The sequence below is a fragment of the Arachis stenosperma genome, chromosome 1 (genome assembly GCF_014773155.1).
Source record: "Arachis stenosperma cultivar V10309 chromosome 1, arast.V10309.gnm1.PFL2, whole genome shotgun sequence".
Taxonomy (NCBI): domain Eukaryota; kingdom Viridiplantae; phylum Streptophyta; class Magnoliopsida; order Fabales; family Fabaceae; genus Arachis; species Arachis stenosperma.
In genome coordinates this window covers 116,435,517-116,454,275 of record NC_080377.1, presented here as the reverse complement: position 1 = coordinate 116,454,275, position 18,759 = coordinate 116,435,517, and the positions used below count along the sequence as shown (strand labels likewise).

At 34.5% G+C, this 18,759-nt stretch overlaps 1 protein-coding gene and 1 pseudogene across 1 annotated transcript; both read right to left on the bottom strand.

Moving 5' to 3' along the window:
* Nucleotides 1-1,494: 1,494 nt before the first annotated feature.
* On the bottom strand, nt 1,495-6,353 carry LOC130940781 (uncharacterized). Its single transcript, XM_057869025.1, has 17 exons — nt 6,127-6,353; nt 5,541-5,688; nt 5,401-5,451; nt 5,142-5,317; nt 4,752-4,823; nt 4,550-4,661; nt 4,056-4,140; nt 3,904-3,955; nt 3,767-3,828; nt 3,573-3,688; nt 3,374-3,489; nt 3,135-3,203; nt 2,935-2,992; nt 2,632-2,705; nt 2,265-2,313; nt 2,021-2,100; nt 1,495-1,859 (listed from the first exon to the last, which is right to left on the bottom strand). The coding sequence occupies exons 2-17, from the start codon at nt 5,665-5,667 to the stop codon at nt 1,797-1,799; spliced, it is 1,362 nt and encodes a 453-aa protein (XP_057725008.1). The 5' UTR covers nt 5,668-5,688; nt 6,127-6,353; the 3' UTR covers nt 1,495-1,796.
* Nucleotides 6,354-15,025: 8,672 nt separating this feature from the next.
* On the bottom strand, nt 15,026-18,197 carry LOC130984273 (lysophospholipid acyltransferase 1-like; annotated as a pseudogene).
* Nucleotides 18,198-18,759: the final 562 nt, after the last annotated feature.

Below are 18,759 nucleotides of genomic sequence, written 5' to 3'. Positions count from 1 at the left end.
TCGTGCACCAAGTTTTTGGCGCCGTTGCCGGGGATTGTTTGAGTTTGGACAACTGACGGTTCATCTTGTTGCTTAGCTTAGGTATTTTTCTTCAGAATTTTTAAGAATGAATTCTAGTGTTTCAAGGTGATGTTCTTATCATCACCAAAGCTAATTGATTCTCATCAATTTAGCTCTTGAATGTAATGTCCTGCTGAAACTTGGCTAGCCATGTCTAATTTCTTTAGACTGAAGCTTTAGACTAACATTGCATGATTCCTGGAATTCTCATTAAGAATTTTGATATCTTTATTTTCTTTTTCCACATAATTTTCGAAAAAACCAAAAAAATTACAAAATAAAAAAAAAAAAACCAAAAATATTTCTTGTTTGAGTCTAGTGTCTCATTTTAAGTTTGGTGTCAATTGCATGTTTCTGTTCTTCTTGCATTTTTCGAATTCATTCATGTGTCTTAATTGATCTTCAAGTTGTTCTTGATAATTTTCCTGTTCTGATCTTTACATTCTATTGCCTTGAGTGTTTTGTTGTTTCTCACATGCATTTTCAATTTGTTAGTGTCAATAGTATACAAACTTCTAAGTTTGGTGTCTTGCATGCATTGTTTATTTGATTTTAGTTGCATTTTGATTATTCCTCATCATTAAAAATCCAAAAATTTTTAATTTGTGTCTTTTCAAGTCAATAATACAGAGAATTGAAGATTCAGAACATACAGCAGAGGAATTACACAGAAAAAAAAGCTGGGCGTTCAAAACGCCCAGTGAAAAAGGAAAACTGGCGTTTAAACGCCAGCGAGGGTGCCTGGCTGGGCGTTTAACGCCCAAAAGGGGTGAGTTTTGGGCGTTAAACGCCAGAATGTATACCATTCTGAGCGTTTAACGCCAGGATGGCACAAGAGAGAAAAATGGCAACAGTAGTGGTTAGTAGAGTAGTAGAGAATAAAAGGTGGTTAAGGTAATGACAATGAAGGTGTTTTGAGATTTGGAAAAAAAGAGAGGAGGGGTTGAAGATAAAGGATGAGAGTAATTTTAAAATTTTATTAAAAAGTCAACATAAATTCAAAATTTGGGTACTTTTATTGTACGGAATCCATCTTTGATGGATACAACGTTAGTTTCCTTCTTTAATGGATACTTTTGTCAGCGTTCGTAAAGTTCATGGATACAAATTGTTGTTTTTCCTAATTTAAATAAAAAAATCCCAATTTTTAATATCTAAAATTTTTATAAATTTTTTTAACAGCTATTTTCTGTTGCAATTAGTGTGGTCTTTAATCCAACACTTCCCACATATAAATTAGGTTAAATGTCTATACAAAATAATAATCCATATAGCATATGGCGCATTCTTCCAAAATCCTACATCATAAATCATTCATTCGAGTTTAAGATGATAGTAAAGCATGTCTAGGACCCATTTACAGGTCATATACTATGGTGAAAAAGAAACTAGTAGTTCATGTAAGCATCTGTGTTATAAGTTATAACTTGTAAATGGAACTAGTATCTCACGCACGCATCTATGTTATAACTTGTAATTGAGTTATGCATTACATTACATAGACCTGAAACCCAGAATCTCCCTTCCCTTTCATACGTCCTTATGATGAAGCATCCAAATACAATCCCAAACTAACTCCTATCCGATGAAGCCTAAAATAATAATATCGAAATTCAACGACTATACATAATTTATCAATGCTTGTGTTATAGCTTACATGTTCTCAAGAATGACTTGACCCCCATTTAAATTCAAATGGGCTTCCAAAAGGAACATGGCCAATCATGGAAGTGAGACTACCAACTAAGGAGATTCTTCGACTGCTGTAGTTTCGCATTATAGGAGCTTTCCATTTCCTCCTGAATATTATTTCACAGTTAGCAATGCACAAGAAACAAAATGCAACTTGCGTTTCCTCTCTCATTTTTGCAGACATTCCAAAAGCATTTTAAAACGTGCCACATTGTTGTCAAGCTAGAAATAGGTAATACTTAATAGAGAATGAAGAACTGATTCAAACCTTGCAAATTTTCAGTAATGGCTGAAGGAAGGATGACCTAAAGAGCTTGATGGCATTTGCAAGTGAAGTTTTATTCCATTCTGCCATAAGTCAAGGTGACGAAAGCCATTAGTTGGGAAAATCTTGATTCTTGAACAAGATGTAAAAATAGAACAATAATTATATGCATGGAAAACTAATTATTGCCATGACATGCAAAAATTCTACCAGAGAAACCTAAGTATTGTCAGAGTATCAAACAAACCTCCTTCAACATCAGACCTCAAGCCCTCCCTATTCAGCTCTTCCAAAAGCTGCAATTTTAAAATTTTCACAAATATTAAACATACATCATCCAAATGGAGTAATCAGTAATGTGAATAAGTTCAAGCATTTTTTTCAGTTCAACCACTTCCACATGGTAAATTGCATTAGTAAAGGGTGGGACCAGAAGAGACAACATTAAAGTGCAGCAATTCCCAAGTATTCAACTATTTATAGAATACTCCTCATATTTCAAGTTTGGCAAATAGTTGGCAAAATAAATCCAACCCTCCTTTCCAGAAGGATGAAGATAACCATTATAGTGTGCATATTTTAGTTAAGTAAGAAGATAGTCATTGTAGTTGTACCTGGATAAGGGTTGGCACCGTCGTGGGATCAAATTCTTCACAATTATTTGGGTTGATGGGGACACAAACACGGCCTACAAGGAAGAAATAGCCATGGCATGTTATAAGCCCTAACTAACTAACACACTTATCCCTATTTTCATAGGGACGATGCACTATCTAACCCGAAACAAAGGAGGATAAATTTTCTCTTTTAATATTCTCATAGCAATTACAAATTAACAACAAAAATATGACTTAAGAGTCAATAGACACTTAAATCAACAACTTGCTATCAAGAAAAAGTTGATATGGAAAACATACCTGTTTTTGGGTGCACACAGAAGGGTGCTTTGAGCAAATGGTTCATATGTTTAGAAACCTAAAATATAATACGTCCAGCCAATAAGTAAGAAAATTGTGTTATGAGGACTGAGGAATAAATATGAATGCATAAGTTCGAAGCCAATATGAAAACCATCAACAAGAATACATGGGGAAAGAATGCCAAATATTAGACGAACCTCCATATCAAGCCTAGGAAATGTATAGGTGAACACAATCTCTTCAACACACCTACGCACCCCTTGTGCCTATGAAAACGCAAAGGAAAACAACAACAACAATAAAAATATCAGTTAGTATCTAGTTTGTACAATGAAGCATCTAATTACTTAAGAAAGTCATAGCTGCACATATTTGATGCCATTAACCAATTGCTCCCAAAAAACAGCATGCCTCAATACAAATGAGACTTCCATACCTTATGTTTTTGCAGCAACTGTTTAAGTTGCTCCCATCGAACAATATTAATGTCTTCTTTTGCACTAGAAGACCGCCTACTTTCTTGCCACTTTCCTCGAAGTTCAGAAGCAATAGCTGCAAATACAATTTACTCATTATATGCCAGATGATAGCAGGAAATCCACAAGCATCATCATACAGTGATAGGAGAAAAATACATTGATCAGGAATCATCTCTAGGATCTTTTCATATCTCTCCTCGCTAGAAAGTAAATTTTGACTTGTAAGCAGTTTTGTCTCAAAATATTCCTTGAGAACTTCAGTATATGATCTCCTACAGATATGAAATGTTATTCAGGACATTGAATTATGGATTTAGCTAGGAAGGTCAGTTATTCACTATCGAACTTACGCCAGAAAGGGATGCAGAACTTGACCCATCAAGGAAACCTTCTTATAGTTATTTTCATTTCCCTGGAAAGAATATAAATCAAAGATATACTTAATACATGACTCGTAAACTAGATTATTAGTACAAAACTATCATACCTTGTAGACACGAAAATAGTCCGCAACTGCTGCTCTCTGCTCATTAGTCAACCTGTAAGTGTAATGGTAACATTTGAAAATATGTTTATGGCCCTTAGTAGCCAAACCAAACCAAAAACAAGTTTTAACTATATAGTGTCTCATGGCCTCACCGTCTTGCCTTTCTATCACAGACCCAACAATGTACACCACGCCGACCACTATATACCCAGAGAATATGTCTAAACCCAAAGTCATCTGAAAGAATAAATCAACACAATAATTAAGCTTGAGTGCATCAGAAGACATTACTTCCAAATAACTATCTGACAGTAGGGGTGCACATCGGTCAGGCCAGGCCGAGTTTAGTTAGACCTGGAACCTGCCCTAATATAGCACTGGGTAAAAAAAAGCAAACCCAACAAAATATGCCTCGGGTCTGGGCCGGGTTTCAGGTCGAGCTGGGTCTTGAACACCCCTATCTGACAGCACAAAGAATGGTGCATAGACAATAGAGGGATATACAATAGTAGTATACACAAGTAAATGTTAGTAAAGGCCAAAGAGACAACTTTAGTCTCGCACTTTCATTTCAAACAATGTATAAATCACAAATTCTACGCTAGCTTTCAGTCTTTCACAGTATGTATAAAATGCACAAAATTACCTCTTAAGGAAGTATCTATTACTTTGACAGCTACAGTCATTAATGGCCAGCAATTGAGACAAACATCAGCACCTGAGCAGCAGTATCTAACATCATCATAATCTGACATATCCTACACATGATAATTAACCAACAAATGTTAAGAATCCCACAAAGAAGTAGAAAAACTCACAAGTACATTTTAATTTGAAGAGCTTCTTACTATATCAAAAATCAGCTCCCTCTCAACCGGAGTGAGAACATTATCTCCAGCATAAGCATTCCTATGTGCAGGCTGTAATACATTTAAAATAGACATCAGAATTCTTCCAAAAGTATCCTACATTACAGATTTTAGGTGGGGTATTTATGAGTTGGTGTGCTATATTTATTACTCCCCTATATGTTGCTTATTTCTCTGGTCACAACACCCAACAATTCACACAATCAGTAATATCATCTTTCTCTCTTTTGTCTAGTTAGTAGTTACTCTATTATTTCCACTGAATAACCATGAATCTTAACACAGACTATTTAGTGAATTCAAAAATATATGCATCAATATCCTTCAGGATTAAGAGAGAATTAAAAGAAACAAGCTTTCATATCTTACGTTGAGGTTGTAGATGGGTCCAATATCTATCTTTAATGGGCACTTGTCTTTGATGGAGTTTTCAAGTTCGGTGGCACTATTGAAGGTATTGTAGCGCACAAATATATCGTTATCTAGGGTGTACGAGAATTCCCTTCGTCCCAAGTAAGATGAATCACAAGCAGGATGCTTCCCATCTACAAATACAAAAACAAAAATATAAAAAAGATTAAAAGAAAAGATTATGACAATAGACTGGTAGAATGGAATTTAAGCTTACCGTTGCCATATGACATCCATCTATATAAATCAGCATGAGGAAACAGCTTACCTGAGGTCCAAAATATCAATGAATAAGCATAATTATATAATTATTATGAAATTTTAGGAATAATGAAATAGGAAGAGAAATTAAGTTACTGTAATATATTTTCAGATAACTGGGGTTGAACTCATTAGGAAGGGCCGCGATTTGGCCTTGCTGAGGCAGTTTTGGTTCATCAATGAGCATGTCATCGCTTTCTTTATAAGCTCCTTGGCGAGTCATTTTGCGGCGGTTGTTGGGGATCTGAAATTGAAGTGTGGAGATGTAGAAGACTAAGCGAAAACAGCTTAGAGAGACAGCGGAAATAGCAGATTGGAGCAGATGGCAGGAACCAGGGGTATTTGTGATGCGAATTGGCTCGGTTTTGATAGGAAAAACCATCTGATCCTATCGTACCGAATTTAATTGGATTGGTTTTGGTTCGGATTTTTTGGTTTTTAAAAATAGTTTAAAATCCTAACATGTCCAAATCATATTTGATGTACTAAAAACCTGTTTTTATGCTATTTTCAGCCAATAAAATGAAAAAAAAATACCAATATATGAGAAGTAACAACGTTATATTTCATAAACTGCAGTCATACCAATGCAGAACAGAGCGGGTGTAATGCATTTCACAGAACAATCATTAAACTTCAAGTGCAGAACAGAGCAGAAGCAGATTACAGAACTGGAGCTAACCTGTTTGACAGAGTCACAGAGCAGAAGGGCGAGGCAACGGCGAGTTCGACGGCGCAGCAAGGGCGAGGGCGACGGCGCAGAAACGGCGAGTTCGACGGCGCAGAAACGGGCGAGATCGACGGCGCAGCAAGGGCGAGGGCGACGGCGCGACAACGGCGAGTTCGACGGCGCAGCAAGGGCGAGATCGACGGCGCAGCAAGGGCGAGGGCGACGGCGCGATAACGGCGAGTTCGACGGCGCAGCAAGGGCGAGTTCGACGGCGCAGCAAGGGCGACGGCGACGGCGCGGCAACGGCGACGGCGATGATTAACAGCCGCGGGTCTGTCTCTGTCCTGTTCCTACTTCCTTGGTTGAGTTGGTTCCTTCAGAGTTCAGACCGGCGGTGAGACGAAGAGGATGACGGCGGGCAGCGGGCGGCGGGCGGCTGGCGGCTGGGTGAGTGAGGTGAGGCGGAGGGCTGATAGGGTTAGGCGCCGTTAGGGTTGGGGGGAAAAGGGGAAAGTGGAAACTGGGGTGGGGGTGGGGTTTGGTAGCCCGTAGGGCTTTTCTTTTTTTTTTTTTTTTAAAAATAAACCAAAACGACGTCGTTTGGAAAAGAATAAAAAAAAAACATTTCCGAACCGGTCGGTTAACCAGAAACCGCCGGTTTTCCGGTTTTCATCAAAACCGGCCGGTTCAACCCGGTTCGAAACGGCTCTCTTCCTTATCCAGTTACATCACTCAATCGGACCGGTTATGGGTCCGGTTCACCGGTTTTTTGGTCGAACCGGCCGGTCCGGTCCGATTCTTAAAACTATGGTTAGACTAATCGAACTAGAGCGGTTCGATGATCGGTCCGGTTTTCTGAATCTTGCTGATAATTGATAGCACCCCACCCCACCCCTTTCTCCGTCTCTCTCTCACACCAGCAGAAAACCCTAATCCCACCCAATCCTCTCTTCTCTTCGAATTCGAAGAACAGCCACCACCCACCATCCCATTTCTAAGCTCAAACCCATCATCGGACCTTTCTCTCCCTTCTCTCTCTGTCGCTCTCTCTGTCCGAGCTCTCTCTGTCGTCGTGGGTCGTCACCACTTTGCTGCTCTTGCCGTGGATCGTCGCTGCTTCTCTACTCCTCGCCCTGGGTTGTCGCCGCTTCTCCCCTCGTCATTTCTGCTTCTCCCCTCCTCGCTGGCGTCGTTTCTGCTTCTATGCTCCAAACTGTGTCTCACTGTCGTTGCTTCTCTTCTTCGCGTGGAGTCTCGCAGTCAAAGCGACTACCTTTCGTCGTGTCTCAAGTCTCTAGTCTCTGCTTCAACCCTCTCAGGTCTCAGGTCTCAAGTCTCTTCTTCTCTGCTTCAAGCCTTCATGCCTCTCAGGTCTCAAGTCTCAGTCTCTAACTCTCCCTGACTTTATCCCTCTGAAATTTGAAATTTATTCTGATCATGCATATGATGTATATTGATTATTCTGCTGAATTTTGAGATATTAATGTTTTGAATTTTTATTTGAATTCAGTCCGTTCGAATTGAATTAATTCTGCTGAGATTGAGTTATAAATTCAATTGTTTAATTTATTAATTCGGCTGAGATTGATTTTAAATTCAATCTGTTGTATTTGTTTTGGTGAATTGTTGTTTTGCTGTTATTGATTCAAAATAAAAACATTGCCACAACTCTGTATTGAATTTACTATATGGCTTCATATGATTTAGTTGAATTATGCTTGTGATTCTTAGGTTGGATACATGTTTTGGATGTTTTGGAGAGTGCTTGATTGACTTACAGAAATTTACATATGGGATAGTTAATTTTTTAATAAATTTTATTATATATTTAATTAAACCGGTTCAACTACGGTTCAACTCCGGTTGAACTATTGAACCATTGAACCAGTTACTTAACCGGTTCAATGACCGGTCCGGTTCTCGCAACCTTGGTTGTAACTTCAAGACCTTCAAGTGAATGAATGGAATAATTAAAATGTGGTTGGAAAATTCAAATGGAAACTATGAAAACCTTTGTTTTTGCTTTGTCATTGCTGAACTTGAGTTTAAATCAAGAACTATGTTTTTTATTTGTTGAACTTTGAATTTTGTTAGTTATTGTGGTGTATGCAAGGTTGCGAGAACCGGACCGGTCAATGAACCGGTAAGACAATTGGTTCACTGGTTTAATGGTTCGACCGGAGTTTAACCGGGTTCAACCGATTTAATTAAATATTAAATAAAATTATTAAAAATTAATATATGTAATACTTGATCACTATCTAGTTGTTCTATCTTTGTTAAGTGTAGTTAGTTGGATGGCTTCTAATTAGTACAAAAATATTGAAGATAAGGATAAAAAAAATAGGGTTTGGAGGTGTTATTGGAAAAAAATATTGTTGACCATAGTTTGACCAAAAAATTTGAAGATAAGGATAAAATTGATGCAAATCGAAAACATTAAGGATAAAATTGAAACCAATTAAAACTTAGGGGTATTTTTGAAACTTTTAATAAACTCCAGGGACAAAAAATATACTTTACCCTTAAAACAATTAAGCATCCCCGGCTGGAACAACCCCTCTTTAGGCAGGAAAACTAGTTTTGTTCTCTATGCCTCGCACATGAATTTAAATTATAATTTTAAATAAATATTATTTAGTATGAATATAAATTAATTTATTTTAAAATAATTGATAATATATTTTTTTATATGTAAATAATAATATTTGATTTGTAATTTATTAATAATTAATTTATTAAATTTTTTTGTAAAATGAATAGTATGTGAAAATAGTAATTTTTTTATTAGTTACAAAATTATTTATATTTTTTATTATGTAATTAATTTAGTTAATAATTTTTATTATTGTTCTTTTATAAAAAAATATCAGTTTATTATTGGTATTATTATGTTTATTATCCTAGATAATAACTTAAGTTATTTATTTCGTATGCAAAAATAATATTAAGAAAAATGCTAGAAGATCATCAAAATTTATCATTTTGTGTCATCACTTTTAGTCATCAACCTAATTCTTTTAATTTAGTAAGCTAATAATATATTTTATCCCACACTTAGGTTACACTTTTAAATATTGATGTCCAATTGATGGTTAAAAATAATAAATTCTAATGGCCTTCTAGTATTTCTCTAATATAAATAACATCTTATTTCTTAAATTTCTTAATATACCCATACAAAAAGAAAAAAATTATGCAATAGATCATATGTTATAAAAATTAGATAATTTGTACATAAATTAACTATATGATTATTACAAAATACTAAAAAATTATTTATCATGCATAATAGTCCTATATATATATAATGTCATGTATGTATTAATATGATCTATTTTAATTATGTGAATGTAACTTATTATTATTTTTTATTACATTAATAAATAATAATTAAACCTAAAAAACAAGAAAGAGATAATTACAAAAGTTTTCTAATTTGAATTAAAAAATTTCTCATAACTGTATCCAACTTTTATATATACTAAATGATTATAATATTGAATAATATTGTATTTATTTAGCAATGACTCAAAATATTAATTCAAGATATAACTAGGTCCAATAATCATAATCATATTTACTTCAAGATTCGTACTTCGAAGAACTCAAAGTACTAATATCTTATATTTTTACTTTCTTATATTTAGACTATCATAAACATTAATTTTTTCGATGACAATTCATTAAAAATAATGAACATATAAACATAATTAAGCCATCCTAAAAATATGTAACAATTTTTATTGTATATATATGTATATTAAAATAAAAAATAATTATTCATAAATAAATAAAAATTACTATCGAAAGTTGAATATGCAGATAAAAATAATAAATTATAACCTTTAAAAACTATTTCCAAAATTTTACACAAATAGTAAAGTCATATATTTATATGGTGATGTCACTAACCACTAATATGAATTATACAATACAAGTAAATGCAAGAAAGTAGAAATAAAATCTCTAAACTCAATCAATATAAAAATTAGAATGAGAGTCTTGATTTTTTCCTTTCAAATGTTGTATTAAATAGAGGACAGAATGAAATCATATTTTTCGCGATTACAAAGGTGCATGTTACCGACGACGGCCGTTATGACAGCGTGTCACATGGTCGAGTTACCAACAACCTAACGTCAACAATTAGAGTATTTCGTCGTTACAATTAAAATTTTAACGATATTTTTCGGACATTAATTTTATCAATGGCTATATCATAGATAATTGTTGGTAAAATTTCGTACCACTTTAACGCCAATTAGTGCTCATTATTAACGTCTTGGTCATCAATAAATTATCTAATTTATTTTATATAATTAATTTTTTAATTTATTTAAAAAAAATTAGTATAACGTTAATGGTCGTTCGAAAATTTGTCAGTTGAAAATTTTTAATTTTGATGCTTGATCCTAGTCATCGATAATGACGTTTAATGAAATTAAACACACTAAACAATGTAAATAATAAATGGTAAAGTATAATCTGAAAAGGAATCACTTAAATCCAAGAAAAACATGTGATGAAATATAATAAATTTATACTAACGGTTTAATAGACACTACTGTAATTGTTCAGTCGTTTTCTATTGAATTTAAAAAATTATTTTTATATTTTTATTTTTAAAAATTATAAATCTAATATCAATAATTAAAAAATAAATTATGAAAAAATAAAATGTCTTAAATTATTTAATATGTAAATGTATAAAATAAATAAACTTAAATTTAAATTAAAAAAAGTAAGATTAAAAAAGAATTACATTGTGTAATAAAATTAAGATAAAAATTTTATTATAAAAAAAAACGTTGAGTACCGTCGGATTTATCGTCATCCTTGGGTTTATGGTACAAACATTGCCGAAAACTGCTTACTGTCGGATTTATTTTGTCCGACACTAATTAGCTACGAATTTTTCATCGGTTTTTTCAATGGATTTGGCGAGATTATGTTAATGGTTACCGTCAGATTTATCCAGAGTAATGTTAATTTTATAAACCCTAAATTTTTTTGGCACAATTAAGCCATAATTATGAGACTCTTATCAACAAAATTGTTAGCAGAAATTTAACATCGCCAGAAATTAAGAAATTATTTTTATTAAAAAATAAATGCTCTGAATGAAATAAAATGTCACAAATGTATAATATAATGAAGTAGGCGCTGTTGTCGCCAGTTCCCCCGAAGGGGCGCCTCTCTTGTGATCGTGAAGACGGCTCGGTTCGTCATGGAGGGGATTTCGTTCGCTCCCGGGAGGAAGCTATCGAGGCTTCCCCTCTCCGCTCGGCCCCGTGGCCTGGTTCTGTGGAACCCAGTATGACGTCCATTTGGACGAGTCCCCACAGACGGCGCTAATGTACGGTAGGTCGGGTATCGGACGGTTTGGGTTAGTATTTCGATTGATGAGAGGGGGCTCTCGCCTGGTTCCGGGTTACTGGGTTGGAGTAGATGACGTCCCGAGCACTTCGTGTGGAGAAGGGGGTTGTCACCTGCAAAGACACTCCGACGCTCTAGTCAGTCAAGTGTGTAGGCGAAAGGTGTGAGAATGGTATGTGACGTACTTTGGGGGGAGGGGTAGGACCCTCCCCACATATACCGTGTCAGAAGTGGGTCCCACAAGGACAGAACCCACCTTCCTCGAAACTTTCTTATACAGCTGTAGTAGAGAGCTGTCCAAGATGCGTGTCCGGGTCGGTATTTAGACGTCTCGCACCCGACCGTTCGGGTCGGGTGGTTCGTGGGTCGGGTCGGCCCATATTCCATTTGGGCCAGGCTGTAACAAATTCTATCACTAATGTAATTATGCAGAATCATATTCATTCTATACGAATTCAATTCATCTTCACATCTTTGTTTACATATGCATCTTACTCATTCTCTCATACTCACTTTAAAAGTTCAAGTTAGTTGTTGTATTCCATCATTGAGCATCGTGATTCTTGGATACACGGCATCCACCTCTCAGCTGATACTTCACTAACAACAAAGTATATAAATAAATTCAAAAATACTATTTGTACACTAAAATCAGCTATTAAAACCAGCTACCAATGTATTTATGTATAAATACATATGTAGCTTTAATTTATTTCAATGTGTATTATTCCAACATGTATTTTATATTAGTAATTGACTTTGATAACTAATTTTAGTATACACGTAACATAGTGGAAATAAATTATTAGAAATAGTACTGGTTACTATACTTATTTGGTTTTAGATTTATTAGTTACTTAACTAATTGTTTTTATATAATTTAACTCAAGCCTAATTCGGTACATTCTGTTCTTTAAAAAGACTATTTTTATTTTATTTGGTTTTTTACACACACATATATATATAATTAAATGAAGTGTTCAAGACTCACCATCTTAATCATTGCATCTTTATTATCATGGTTCTAAAAATCAAACCGGACCGGTCGGTTCAACCGGTTTAATCAAAAACCGGTCACCTAACCGATTCGGATAAAATTAGAAACTATTTGACAAAAAACCGGTCGAACCGGCGATTAACCGGTGAACCGGTAGAACCGTCCAATTTTTTAGCGAGTTTTTGGTTAGAATACTCCATCAAAGCGACGCCATTTTATACTTTATTTAAAAAAAAAACCTAAATGGCTACCCATCCCCCAAGACCCCCAAGACCCCCAACCCACTTCCACTCTCTAACACTCACCCCTCTCGGCGTCTCCTCTCTCAACAGTCAAACTGAAGAAAGCTTGAGATTGAAAGAAGAGGAAGAACCCTAGCCACCCACAGTCACCCAGCCCGTAGCCACCGCAGTCCCCAGAGCCCCGCATCGTTTGTCATCGCTGAACCCTTCTCTCTCTCGCGCTCTTTTGTCTCTCTGTCGCTGCTTTGCTGCTCCTCGCCATGACTTGCAGCTAGCCACTTTACCAGTTGAGTTTACCCTAAATCCCTAATCTCCCTAATCTTCCAAAATCTTCGAAGAACACTCCACTGCCACTGCCACTCCCAACCATAAGCTCGAGGCTGGAGCTTCTGCATATGACGGATAACCGACGCCGTGAAGAACACTCCCACTCCCACTGTCACTCACCGTCGCGGGTTTTGGGTATCTGGCTTTTGGGTTTTTGGCTTCTGGGTTTCTGGGTTTCTGGGTTTAGGTCGTGCTATTTTCTGGCTTCTGGTAGTTCTTCTCTTCAGTTAAGTTCTGGGTTTCTGACTTCTGTTGGCTGTTTTTAGTTTTTGTTATGGGCTTCTGTTCTTCTGTTTTTTAATTTTTTAATTTTGTTTTTAATATGATTAATAAAATGTTATTTGAGAATAAATTTGATGTATGTTGAATTTGAAAATTCTGCTCTACTCTGTTCTTCAATTTTTTTTATCTTTTTAATTTTTTTATCTTTTCAATTTTTTTTATCTTTTGGTGGTACTTATTAATTTTGTTGATTGTTGATTTAATTGTTTAATTGTAGGGATTATGATTTCTTGAGTTTGTTTTTTGAATTTTTGATGCCTAATGTAATTCAAAATTTTTTGTTTTGAACTTTTTGATGCATGTACTGTTGGCTTCTTGATGTGATTAGAAATTTTCTGTAAATCTGTTCAACAATCAATATTTAATTATTGTTTGTATTTAATTTGTGTAAATTTGTGTTTGTAAATTACTAAATTGTAGTTGTTACTAACTAGAAATTTTTATTTTTGAAGATTGTTAAGAGTAGTTAGTTGGATGGCTTCTAATTGGTACTCTTCTAACTGGTGGATAATAATTGGTACCAATTAGAAGCCATCAAACTAACTACTCTTAACAAAGATAGAACAACTAGATAGTGATCAAGTATTACATATATTAATTTTTAATAATTTTATTTAATATTTAATTAAATCGGTTGAATCTCGGTTAAACTCCGGTCGGCCAATGAACCAATTGTCTTACCGGTTCATTAATCGGTTCAGTTCTTGCAACCTTGTTTATTATACACGATGTCGGTTGGATATAATCACGTATATTTTAATAAAAACAATTATATTTTAATAACTTTTAGTAAAAATCTTTTATAATATTTTTAAAATATATTCTTAGGACACATTAAAAAATTTATAAGTTAATAGTGATTTTTATATTTATTTATAACTAATTTAAGTTTCAATCTCTTTACACTTTTTGTGTAATTTTATTTTTTTACGTGATTTACAACATTAAATACTATAGACATTTTTTAATTTTTAACATGTCAAATATTATTTTAATTAATAACGTCACATAATTTTTAACGGATTAAGTTTGTCATATAAACTCTAAAGTCTAAACTCTTCTATCAAGTAACTCACTATTTTCTATTAGAAACATAATCCGTTGATGTTTGATGGTTTTTGTCAAATTAAACTTAATTAATCTTTTATTTTTAGAGATTCTTTTGTCTTTGACATCATTCAGCGTTGTTTTTGTTCGCCTCAGTGGTGTACTCAATTGGAAAATTAACGGAATAAAAATTAAGTGTATAATTATGATTGTTTAATGAACAACAATGAGAATAGGTGTACTCTTATTACTTGTGTAATGATACATTACATTTACATTAAATACAATTTTCAAGTGAGGTTTACATATGCATATAGATGTAGACATAATTATGGTATGTTACAATGGATCGGAGTTTCTCGCACTACAAAAAGTTATACTTATCTGCAGCTGAGATTTGAAAAATAGAACACCTTGAAGTAATTCTAACTTCTAAGGAGTCAGGAGTTAACAAAGCATAGAGATTACAGAAATTCAAGATGTTTGAATCATTATTTTCTTCAATAACAGCTTTTAAAAATACAATTAAATACCAAATTGTGAAGAATAAAAAGCAGATGTTACAAAACATTGAATGCCAACCAGGGTAGGAACCCATGGAAGATTGAAATGCATTTTCTCAGACTCTCACCCTATTCTAATCCCATATCAAAAACTTCATGAAGATTGAATTGCAATGTCTACCACATTGCTCTTTTTGAGCTTTGGATCTTGCAGGCCTCCTGGGTTTGATTACTTTACCAAGAAGAATCATTAAAATGGGAAGAATAGTTCCAATATAATACACACGTTCGAATACGGCAAGAGTTTCCTGCAGGTTTAGCACCTATTCAAAATTCAGAGAAACAATAGAACACTATTAAAACACCAAATTTGAATGAGTTAAAACTGTGAAGTATAAGCGACTAAACTGAAGGGTTGGAGAGGGAGGGAGAAACTAACCAAGAAACCGACGCTAGAGTAATTTATAACGACAAGTGTATAAGCAAAATTCAAAAACACGAATGCGTTTGCCATTGATGGGGCCGTCGCTTGTTGCCATCTGTAAATGGTTGTTTCAAAAGAAACACAGCATGACATGTTAAAAAACAAGAGAAAAGCATACTAGCTTATTCTAATGTATTACCTCTTGAACCAGCAATTATTAACGCCGACTGAACAAAGAAGATGATGTATCCAGGATACACCCCTGCAATAATAAAGCCAGAATGTTATAAAGCGCATATTCAACAATACAACTTACCAGCACAACAAAGCAGTTCTGTCAAGAAATTAAAAAAATTCCTTCAAATTTTAAGGGTAACACTTTTTTGTAATACAAGGACTTAACTTGCAATGCAAGTAACTGGGAAAAAAAATCAATCAAGATGCAGTGTAAGTTTTACTCACATGCCAAATAGCACTGATGGTCTGTGTAGCAAGTAACTGAAAGAATCCGGGTTTCTTACCACTCTGAACAAGCCGCTCATAAACATCTAGCGCGAAATACAAACGATAGCATAATAAGATTTTCACAATTTCAGATTCTGAATCTAGCTTGACTTACAGGCTAAGAGAAGAAAAAAAAATTAATGATGTTCAGAATTTGCAAGTTGTAACTATGCGATCTAAGCCTAAGACCTACCTAAATCAAGTTTCATGCCAAACTTTTGAAAGATTGGCTTTGTTCTACTTGAAGAAAAAGAATGCAAAACTCAATAATAAGAAACTCACAACGACGAATGTGCTTACTTGAATATTCCACACAGTTGGAATCACAACAGAACTCTTTGCAAACTCAACACCTAAAATATCCACATTCTTCGCTCGATCCCATCTTGGCTTTGGTGGAGACGAATTCACCAACCAAGACCAGAGATGATAATAGAAGCTTCTGAAACCGACCAAATGAAATAATACTTCCAACGTGCCGTGAAGCCGGACATATATTGGTAACCAAACTTTTTCCAGAATGCCCATTCTTGGTATATAGGCTCTGTAAACCTGGACAGAGGAAAATAAGGGACTAGGTACAAATACAAGGCCATGCAGAAATCAGCTTGGATAAGGGCCCGAATGGTTGCTCCATATGGTGATGATGATGGCCTTTTCGCTTCTTTGCTCCAAATCTGCACAATAATGGAAAAAAGATTAGGACTAAAATCATCACTATCTGTTACTAATTTCTATTACTAGTAATCAAGGCCATCGGTTTTGTTTCTTGTACTATTCTTCCTTCCACTACTATCCTCATAAGTAATTTGTTTAATTAACTCTATAGAGTTCAAATTCAAATTTTAACTTAAGAAAGTTAACTAATTTCCACAATTTCATTTCTTTTCCCCAAGTTTAGGTAGTTAATTGATACTTATGTATATGTAAGTGTAAATAATTTAAAGATAATGTCCTAAATTGTAACTAAATTTGTTAGTTCTGGTTAATCAATAACTTGAATTCAAGCATAATTACCCCCTTTCCTTCAGTCCAATCAAGATTGTCCTTAGGACCAGCAAAGTGACTCCTACAGCAAAGGCAGTAACCAATGTACTCAACCAGAGAAGGTAACTTCGTCAACCTGTATTTCCGTTGGGCTTCACGTAAACCTTCTTCCTCTTTCAACAATCCATCATTGTAATTAAACTAACAAGAGATGATCTTCAGGGTCAACACCATTAAGGCCCCTACTTAGTAGTAACACACAATAGTCAATAAACTAATCAACCAACCAACATAAATACCATAACCATATGTATATATAGGTAAGCAAAACAACAGAGTTACCACTTTCAATATCAAAAACATGGTACACCTGCAAAGCTACCATATAGTACATCAGCTACTGTATTGGTCATTGTTGAGAACTAATTGGTAGTTGTTAGTTAAGTAGTATAATATAAATTAATCCTAAGGAAATTAATTTTATTTAATTAAACTATTTGATTTCCTTGTAAATGAAACAAGCAAATAAGTTCGCAGTAAGCATTATAAAAAAAATAGAAAGTTGGTTATGATTACTCAAATGCAAGGCAAATACAAGAAAAAAATGTTAATCATCTAACATTTTTCTATTTGTAATAATGTAGTCTATCATACTTTACTGGATATATTTGTAAAATATTTTTACTGTACAAACAAATTAAATACATTCAGTTATACATGGCCTTCAATCACAGTAAGAAAATCGTAAACTAACAAAATTAAAAAAAGAAAAGAAAAGAAGAAATGAATGATGAACGAGTCCTCACCAGTGTCATCGATGCCACCATCCTTCCATACATCTCCACTCATGTAATACACATGGCTACACAAACAAACAAATAAACAAACAGTCAAATCTTTTTTTTTCCTTTTTGCCTCTCACTTTAAAAGCCAAAAATTGGAATGAAATGCATGAACGCAACCTTTGTCGTACACTCCTTCTGTTCTGAAATATATGTCACGTGAAAATTTTGGTACGTTAATAACTATGGAAGTACGTATAATAATAGAATGGATGAAGAAACATTTTTGGATACATAGGTAGCGTACCAGCCAATGAGATAACCGAATCCGAGGAAGAAGGTGAGGATGCCACATCGGGGGCGAAGGAGGAGCATGGAGGAGTAACCAATCATGATCAGGACCAAGAAGTGCATGTTGAAAGACAAACCGAAGGAAATGTAAGAGAGGGAGACGCCGATGCCGGCGGAGTATAGATGCTTAGGGAGGCGGCCGGGGACGATGCGCCACAGGAAGCTGAGAGGAACGGTGGCCGCGAAGCAGAGGAGAAAACGGAACACGGGGACTATGACACCGATGGAAGCGGTCATGGGTTCAAGCTCCACCTCCATGGCCATGGCTTCTGATCTCTAGCAATAATTACAATAGGTTGGGTTGGGTTGGTGATGTGCGATGAAATGAGAAGATGATGACGATAACGATAATGAAGAAGGAGGAGGTCGACCTTAGATTTTGAAACACGATTTTTGAATGTGTGGGTTGGTTTTGTGAAAGAGTTTTGCTAACAAGTAGTGAATACATGTGGAAGTGTTTTATGGGAAAAAAATTAATCTTTTACTCTTATGAAAGTTTAATTTTGGGTGTTTGCTTTGCTACCATTACTACTAATTTATACGTCCAGAAATTTTATAAGAGGGGGCAAATTAAATATAAAATAAATTAAAATATAACATAATAAAAAATCAACAAAATATAAATTATAGTATATAGGTCAAAATTAATAATTATATTATATAAGAATTAACATTCAATTATACATATTTTAAGATTTTGGTATTTTTAAATTTGGTCTGTGATATTTTATATAACTAAAATTATCAATTTATCATCTGAAAGTAAATTTTGAAACATTCTCTTTTTTAACCTATACAATCATGTAATATGTTAAAAATT